At 37.7% G+C, this 8,450-nt stretch overlaps 1 protein-coding gene across 1 annotated transcript in view; it reads left to right on the top strand.

Annotated features, from left to right (window-relative positions):
- Positions 1 to 8,450, top strand: part of pik3c2a (phosphatidylinositol-4-phosphate 3-kinase, catalytic subunit type 2 alpha) — a 44,355-nt gene that overhangs the window by 19,721 nt on the left and 16,184 nt on the right. The window contains exons 7-18 of the mRNA XM_016246681.1: positions 487 to 566; positions 690 to 753; positions 900 to 1,046; positions 1,474 to 1,513; positions 1,913 to 2,119; positions 2,506 to 2,716; positions 4,750 to 4,872; positions 4,996 to 5,163; positions 5,695 to 5,803; positions 5,895 to 6,037; positions 7,751 to 7,939; positions 8,201 to 8,294. Of these exons, the coding sequence (XP_016102167.1) occupies positions 487 to 566; positions 690 to 753; positions 900 to 1,046; positions 1,474 to 1,513; positions 1,913 to 2,119; positions 2,506 to 2,716; positions 4,750 to 4,872; positions 4,996 to 5,163; positions 5,695 to 5,803; positions 5,895 to 6,037; positions 7,751 to 7,939; positions 8,201 to 8,294 (1,575 nt within the window). The remainder of the gene's footprint in view (positions 1 to 486; positions 567 to 689; positions 754 to 899; positions 1,047 to 1,473; positions 1,514 to 1,912; positions 2,120 to 2,505; positions 2,717 to 4,749; positions 4,873 to 4,995; positions 5,164 to 5,694; positions 5,804 to 5,894; positions 6,038 to 7,750; positions 7,940 to 8,200; positions 8,295 to 8,450) is intronic.

The following is an 8,450-nucleotide window of genomic DNA, read 5'->3' as shown; positions in this document are numbered from 1 at the left end:
ACTTCCACTTCTTAATAATAGACTTCACTGTGCTTCTAGGCATTGATAAAACCTTTGTATCTGTCTCCTGACTTGTGCCTGTCCACAACGTTATCCTGGAGATCTTTTGACAGTGCTTTGCCACCCATAGTTGATTGTTTGCTTCGGTTGCACTACCAAGGACTGAAATGCTCCAGGAAAGCTCTTTTCATGCTGAGCTAATCAAACTGACCACAGCTGATTTCACTTAAGTCAAATGGCTTTGTGTGCCATTGAGAAGGTGATTAGCTATGACTGATTGAGTTTACAAGTCATTTTACAGAGGGGGGGGGGGGGGGATCCTTTTTCCAACTCTGTGATTCTGTTTTTTTTTTTTTTCCTGACATGTTGGTGATATATCTTTCACTTGGCTGTTAAACAAAAACTGTGTCCGTATTCATTTCAGGCTGCAAAGCAACAAAATTATTTTCTATACCTACTGTATGTTTTCTCTTTGTATGCTAACAGGCAGAAGATGACATCTCCCCCATTGTCTTGGAGAAATACCTTGGCCTAGTGGAGAGGCCGTTCAAAGAGGCAGTCACAAGGTAGGAATGTGATCCATCTTATCTCCTGCCCCTACTAAAGGCTAGGAAAGCCACGGGTGGCCTTTGAAGTCCCTGATTTTGCTTGTTGATTTCTCATTCCTTTGCATGTTTTTTCTTCTCTAGAGAGGGTCTTGCTGAATACTTAGAAGGATATCATAAGCAAGTAAATCTCTGCCTTCAGAATGAGGTAACTTGTTATTTCTCAAACACATCAAGCTAATACTGTACGAAAAGAAATAAAGAAGTGTTTGAAATGACTTTAGCGTTTCTCACTTTCAATTTCTCACTGTGTTTTCTCTCTCTCTCTCTCTCTCTCACTCTCTCTCTCATTAGAGCACCCTGTATAAAACAGTGGACAGTGTGGTTCAGTCTGTTAAAAATCTGTGCTGTGCTCTGGATGAAATTGAGACACCAGCCATCACTGATGCAATCAAGAGGTTCAAACGCTCTGTCAACCTTCCTAGAACACGTTCTCCAGAGGTCAGAGAACATTCAGTGTAATGTAGCAATGCACAATATTAAAACTGTAGCTGATACTTTTAAGCTAGTCACTATTTTAATGTTATGACAAATAACCGATTGTTAATAAATGGCTGATATTATAGTTCTAAACTAAACAAAAAATCAGTTACTTTAAATTGTAAAAGTAAGTTCAGGCATCACAACATTATAATATACGGTATTAAAAAAATTAGATCCACTAAATATTACATCTAACCTTGTTTAATTCAATTATTAGTATTTTTTTTATTTATCCAATACTGTGAATGTAAAGAAATTACAATTAATAAAAAAAATAGCTGACAGGGTATAGATATAGTGCATCCCTAGTCTAAACCACAGCAATTTTAGTCCTTATTTAGTTTTTTTTGTTTGCATATATATTCAAAGAACACTTGTTTTGCAGGCTGGTTGTACAAGTTCAGCTTCTACAGGTTCAGCTAATGGTAAGCTCCGCTCCTAAAGTCATCTCAATGTCCTTCTCTTAAAAGGTGAAGTATGTATGTAGTATTTTCAATATTTAAAATACTTTGCTCTAATTCTTCATATGCACACTCATCTACAAGTAAGCCCTTTTGGTGGATATTTCCCCCTGAAAATGTGTAAGCTCTGTGGCTTTGTTGTGCTATCAAAACTTTGCTCTGTAGTTTTATTTTTCATGATCCAGTCCACTTTCATATCCAAATCCAACCATTCTGTATAGTATTATTAGTAGTAGTAGTAGCAAAGCAATGCTTTGCAGCTTTAACTTTTTTTTTTTTTTTACATGATTGTATGTTTCCAAAAATTTGGGATGTGCTGTTTCTTGTTCACCTATGCTTTACTCAGCTTCTTGTGATCCCCAGGTTATGCTAGCCCAGTGGAGGAGATTTTAGCCGGACTCACAGACGCTGTGTATGATCTCGCTAAGCTCTACCTGAGGTCTTTCTGTCCAACTATTCCTGGTTGCACGATGGAAGAGGACAGGAGGGACAGCAGAGAGGCCTCGGGCACCACAGAACACCTTCAGTTTACTCTGTTTGCCGTTCATGGCATTCCTGCTACCTGGGTCAGCAGGTAAGCACGGTGTCCCTTTTTGGTGTTTCCGTACCGTATGTATGTAGTATTTTCAATATTTAAAATACTTTGCTCTAATACTTCATATGCACACTCATCTACAAGTAAGCCCTTTTGGTGGATATTTCCCCCTGAAAATGTGTAAGCTCTGTGGCTTTGTTGTGCTATCAAAACTTTGCTCTGCAGTTTTATTTTTCATGATCCAGTCCACTTTCATATCCAAATCCAACCATTCTGTATAGTATTATTAGTAGTAGTAGTAGCAAAGCAATGCTTTGCAGCTTTAACTTTTTTTTTTTTTACATGATTGTATGTTTCCAAAAATTTGGGATGTGCTGTTTCTTGTTCACCTATGCTTTACTCAGCTTCTTGTGATCCCCAGGTTATGCTAGCCCAGTGGAGGAGATTTTAGCCGGACTCACAGACGCTGTGTATGATCTCGCTAAGCTCTACCTGAGGTCTTTCTGTCCAACTATTCCTGGTTGCACGATGGAAGAGGACAGGAGGGACAGCAGAGAGGCCTCGGGCACCACAGAACACCTTCAGTTTACTCTGTTTGCCGTTCATGGCATTCCTGCTACCTGGGTCAGCAGGTAAGCACGGTGTCCCTTTTTGGTGCTTGTGAGATGAGTGTTTCTGAAGCTGGTATAAGCTTTAGCTTAATACTTTCTCAATAAAGAAATGGATTTTTAAAAGAAATCCATTTTCCCTTCCTGTTTTGGCGTATCGAGCCTCGCAGTCTAAATAAGCACTAAACGCTGTTTAATTCACTTCAGACTGATAATGACTCTGTTTAACAAACTCACAGCCAAGGTAAACTTCTCTACTACTTTCAAAGCACTGCCTTAGTCCATATTCATTACACTGTTATTTCCTCCAGGATAATTTAAGTAATTTTTGGGTCTGTTCTTTTGGAGCAATCAGCCTCAGTAAATTATATCTGGACCATTCAACGTTTAACCCAACTTGGAGAGCTTAGAATTGTGTAATTTTCATTCACTACACTCAAAAGTAACTGTATTTAACATTCTTTTGAAATGGCCAGCTATAAAAATGCTGCAAGGAATGAGGGCTGTGTCCTCTGATAATTAATATTTGGAGGGTCACAATGTTGCTGATGATCTCTTATTACTAATGCTGTGCAGTACAGCTAAATATTTAAATCTTTTTGACATTCGGTATATATTTTGAAACTTGTGTGTTTGTTCTTAAATGGCCTAAAATTTTGATTTTTATTTATTTATTTTTAATCCACAAAAAGAAATCAAAATGACTCCAAAACTTCAATAACATTGCTTTCATGCTTGTTAATCATTAGACGAGGATGGATCAAATAACTAGTCAATTGACAGTTTTTATGACACTTAATATATAGTGTGTATATTCCGTTCCGTTTTTTTTTAGAATTTATATTTTTAGAAGTTTTTTTAATAGTTTATTTATAATATTACAAAAGATTTGTTTCAAATAAATGCTGCTCTTTTGAACTTTCTATTCATCAAATAATCTTGAAATGTATCATGTATCACAGTTTCCACAAAAATATTAAACAGCATAATTGTTTTCAACATTGATAATAATAAGAAATTTTTCAGGAGCAAAAAATGGGCATGTTATAATGATTTCTGAAGAATCATGTGACACTGAACACTGGCGTAATGGCTGCTGAAGATTCAGCTTTGCCGTCACAGGAATAAATTACAACTTAAAATGTATTAACATGGAAAACAGTTCTTTTAAATTGTTATAATATTTCACACTATTACTGCATCGTACTGTATATTTAATCAGCCCTAAGCATAAAAGTTTTAACATTATGAGAAATCTTACCAAACCCATACTTTTGAATAGCAGCTATATATGTGTAATACATTAAAATAGTTGATACTTTATATCACCAAGGGAGTTTCTTACTCTTATGGAACTTAGTTGAATGCTAGTTTGATGAAGTCAGTGGGTTAATCTTTGTTTCAGGCCTTACTGCGTAGCTTGCTTTATCTCTAGCTCTCTTTATCTAGCCTCAGCAGCAGCACTGCTCTGCCGTGGCTGAAATAGACTTGATTAGTGATTTCCATAAAGAACAGTGAGAGCAGGCAGATCTGCTCAGAGAGAGGGGTGTGGGTGTGTGTTTGGAGGGAAAGGAGGGTCAAAGTTCTGCACCACTTGGTTCTGTATTTTGATCCAGTTCTCTAGAGGGAGAAGCTTTTATTTGTCACTAATTTTTCTCTTGAGGATACTTTCTACCACAGTGCTTCATCATGGAGTCTATTTATAGTAGTATGAAAAATTTCCATAGACCACACCAAAAGAGATTCAAAATATGTATCCTTGTGCCATCTATAATCCTAAAAAATATTTGAACTTTGATTGGCCGTGTTGAAAAACAAAGCGCATACTTTGCCATCATTTGAAACATTTCAAACAAATATTTGAATGAATATATGCAAACCATTTTTGTGTAAACTGCACATAAAACTAAATGAAAACAGTGTTTTAATGGTGTGGTAGTCTTGATTAATTTATATATCGTATTCAGTCAAATTATGCTTTTGGCAATAGATAAGTACAGGCCGATGTTTTCTTCCCTTTCCGTGCCGTAGAGTAATTTGTCCTTCCTGTTTTTCAGTTTTGAAAAATACTACCTGATGTGTGCCCTGACCCACAACAACAGGAATCTCTTCAAGCCTGTCCAGTCCAAAAAAGTGGGAACATACAAGAGCTTTTTCTACCACATTAAATGGGATGAATTGTAAGTGTTAGTGCCCCTTAAACATGTTGGCACGCTATTTCCTGCAGTTTTTAGAATTAGAGGGAAATCAGCGGGATTGCTGCCAGTTTCTGCTGTTGGTGACAACTTCCTCTGTTTCTTTAGGATCAGTTTCCCTATTTCAGTGGCGCTGTTACCGCTGGAGGCCATGTTGAGTCTTTCTCTCTATGGGGTTCTCAACCAGAATGCGAACAACTCGCCAGATTCCAACAAGCAACGGAAGGGTCCAGAGCTTTTGGGAAGAGTGTCCATGCCTCTCTTTGATTTCAGAAGGCAAGTCATAAAATAATGCCTAAAATAAATTAGATTTACCTTTGAGAGTATATTGTAAGTTGTAGAAGTTTCAGGACTGCTTCATATTTTTTTAGGTGCATATGCAATCTTTCTTTGTATTTTTTTCCAACAAATAATAATTCAGCAATAAATCAATTATTCAGTGTTCATAATGCCAAAATGGATCCATAAACAGCTTCATTGTTGATGACTGAAAAGTATGTAATATCATTGCCTCTTTATGTAAAATTTTGAAGGACAAAGAAAACACATTAGGTAACACTGGCTATGATAAAATTACAGATGTGTTTCACTCACAAAGTGGGAGGTTTCATACAGTTAGGACTCTCCAATTTGTAATTACAAGTTCAACAAAAAATTAAACCGTCAGAATCTTGTAATTATGGCAATTCCTATATGACAGCACAACATGACCACTGTATATTGGGATGCCTGTGGTAATTTAATACATTTGAGACTGCAGCATAATAAGTAATATAAACATGGCTTCCTGCGTTTTTTTTGTTTCAGGGTGCTGTCAAGAGGTAGCAAGCTGCTAAGTTTGTGGACGTCTCCTCAAGTCCTTCAGCCTGGAGCTGCAGGCAAGGGGAAGAATCCTTCAGAACGGATCATACTGCAGGTTCTTTTATTTGCGCTTTTTTCCATCTAGAGTCAGTTGCCCTTCACTGACATTGATTTACACTTAAATATCATTGTCTGACCATGCACAGGTTGACTTCCCCAGTCCTGCGGTGGACGTGCTCTATGTTGGTCCTCAGGAGAACGGCTGCCCAGACCCTCAGTCTCTAGAGCCACTTGATCTGGGAGATCGAGGTGAGATAGAAAAGCTGTGTGCACAAGCATCTGCTTTTGGGTAAGTTTGCATCACTAAAAAGACCTCATGGCATAATGTAGATTTGCATTTCATGAAGGAAATAGCAGTTCTTGCTAAAGAGTAGTTTTAAGGTTTTAGGTAGGATTAGTTTGTAGGCTTTGATTCTGGCTTTTGGTAAATCCCTAATCAGAATATTTGATACAGTTACAGTGCCATGTGCTTCCTGTCTTGTTTGAGCATTAGAAGCTTCATAATAAGCCTCAGTAGCATATGAACTGAACATGATTTCAGATATGGAGGATAAGAGACTTTGAGAGCATTATGTAATTGAATCAGTTCCGCCTAGTTACTCCAATTATATGGATCCCCTTCAGCTTCTCTTATTTAAGGGTTTTAATTAAATTGAGAATGAAGTGATTTTGAGCTTCTCAGTGTAAAAAAAAAACTATTAAAAACCTCTATTAAATAGACATGGACATCATTAAGCCAATTCACAACTCTCTAAACACTAATGTTACATTCACACCGCAGCAAAATACAGTGCACATACATTGATGATGCACTGTTTCAGGTTCAAAAGAGCATAATTCATTTAAAATAGAAAGTTTTTTAACAATGTAAAAGTCTGAGCCTAGAGAAGGGGATTCAGTTCTTTTTGTCCAAACAGACATTATTTGATTCTCATCTGTCTTCTTCTGTATGTACAGGACAATCTGTGAGTCACAATGTTTATGAGAACTATTTAGTGTTTCACATGAATAACTTTTTAGAGGTTTTCTTGTAAAGATAGCAAAAGCGAACTTGATTCTCTGCAATAACAACAAACTGTGACTTCACAGAAGTGCTTGTGACTTCAGAATAAATCTCTATTGATAAGGAGACATTGCAGCTGTAAAGCAGACAGTTGTCAGGCCTTGTTTAGTATGCTCTGCTGAAAATGCATCTCTCAGATGTAAAACAGAATGCTCAGTCAGCTTTAAAACAGCCACACAACACTCGGCCTCAACCGGTGGGCAGCTCTCCATGCTCATTTTGTGAGCATGTCTTTCTGAATGCCCACCAAGTGCCAACAGCTGCCGGGCTCCCAGCTTGACTGCCCATTTGCAGACACATTTAAGAGGTGTGACTTCTTTCCTGTGCCTCTTATCTCTGGATCAGGACTAAAGATTACTTTATGGTTCATGGATTAACAGGTTAGAGTGTCTGCTTCTTGGGTTAGTTTGAAGCCCACAGGAAGTACCATAATGTTTTAGTATATAAGTTGCATTTTGTTTATCATCTGAAACATACTGTAACTTTTATATTACGAAGTGACCTATGTAATGAATTTTACATCAAGCATGCAAAACATGCGCAAAGCACACACATTTTGAATTGTGCCTATTGACAGAGGTACTTACTGCCCAAGTTTATTTGTGCAGCTAATTTTCCACATACCATCTTTTACTTTAAACAAATTAGTTCAGGCTTTGCTTTTATTATTAATGTCTAGAATGAATGCCACTATAATTTGTTTTATGCTTATGTTTTTCTGTACTCTTTTCCGGTTCTATTCTGGAATGAGGGGCAGTAAAATTTACATTTTTGTAGTGTTTGTAATGTTTGTAAAAGTTTTGTTTTATTTACCAGTATTTTACATGATTTCTGAATGCAGTTTTGACCCCTTGAAACTTATAGTTAGGGGACAACTTATGTTCTGGAAAATACGATACTTTGTCTACTTTGACATTGCCCAGCATTCTTTACCACCAGGCTGTCACGAGCAGACAGGCAGCTGCTCTGGGACCAGCGGTACTATTGTCGGGACTATGAATACAGCCTGCCCAAAATCTTGGCCAGTGCACCCAGCTGGGACTGGGGCAGTATGGGTGAGATCCACTCACTTCTGCACCACTGGCCCCCTCTGTCGTCTGTTTCAGCCCTGGAGCTCCTTGATTCAAAGTATGTATCTGTCCCGCTTCCTCTCTGTTTTATGGCCCACTTTCACCTTTCCTTCTGTATAGCACAAGCTCATTTTTACCATCTGACCTTTTTAATGTGTCACTTTGGTCATATGATTTTTCTTTGTTATATCTTTCTTTCAAACTTCAATAATTTTTGACCACTTTATTGGTCTCATGACTTGCTTTATTACTGTTCTGTGATGGAGAGGGAGCTGAGCATGTGGTGAATGTTGTGCTTGGTTGTGTGTGTTATATTCAGGTTTGCTGACACAGAGGTGAGGAAAGTGGCCATGAGCTGGATCGAGAGCAGCAGTGATGATGAGCTGGCTGACTATCTCCCTCAGCTGGTGCAGGTGCGCACACACACACACACACACACAAACAAACACATTTATGCATGTATCTTTTCTTCTATAAACAGCTTGTCATAGTGCTTTCTGTTGCTTTTTTTCTTGGTTATGGATGCTTGATTGCATGTTATTTACAGTTAAAGGGGTCATATGAAATGC

The sequence above is a fragment of the Sinocyclocheilus grahami genome, unplaced genomic scaffold (assembly GCF_001515645.1).
Source record: "Sinocyclocheilus grahami isolate Dianchi unplaced genomic scaffold, SAMN03320097.WGS_v1.1 scaffold808.1, whole genome shotgun sequence".
In the NCBI taxonomy this organism is placed as follows: Eukaryota; Metazoa; Chordata; class Actinopteri; order Cypriniformes; family Cyprinidae; genus Sinocyclocheilus; species Sinocyclocheilus grahami.
This window is presented reverse-complemented; position numbering and strand designations above follow the sequence as displayed.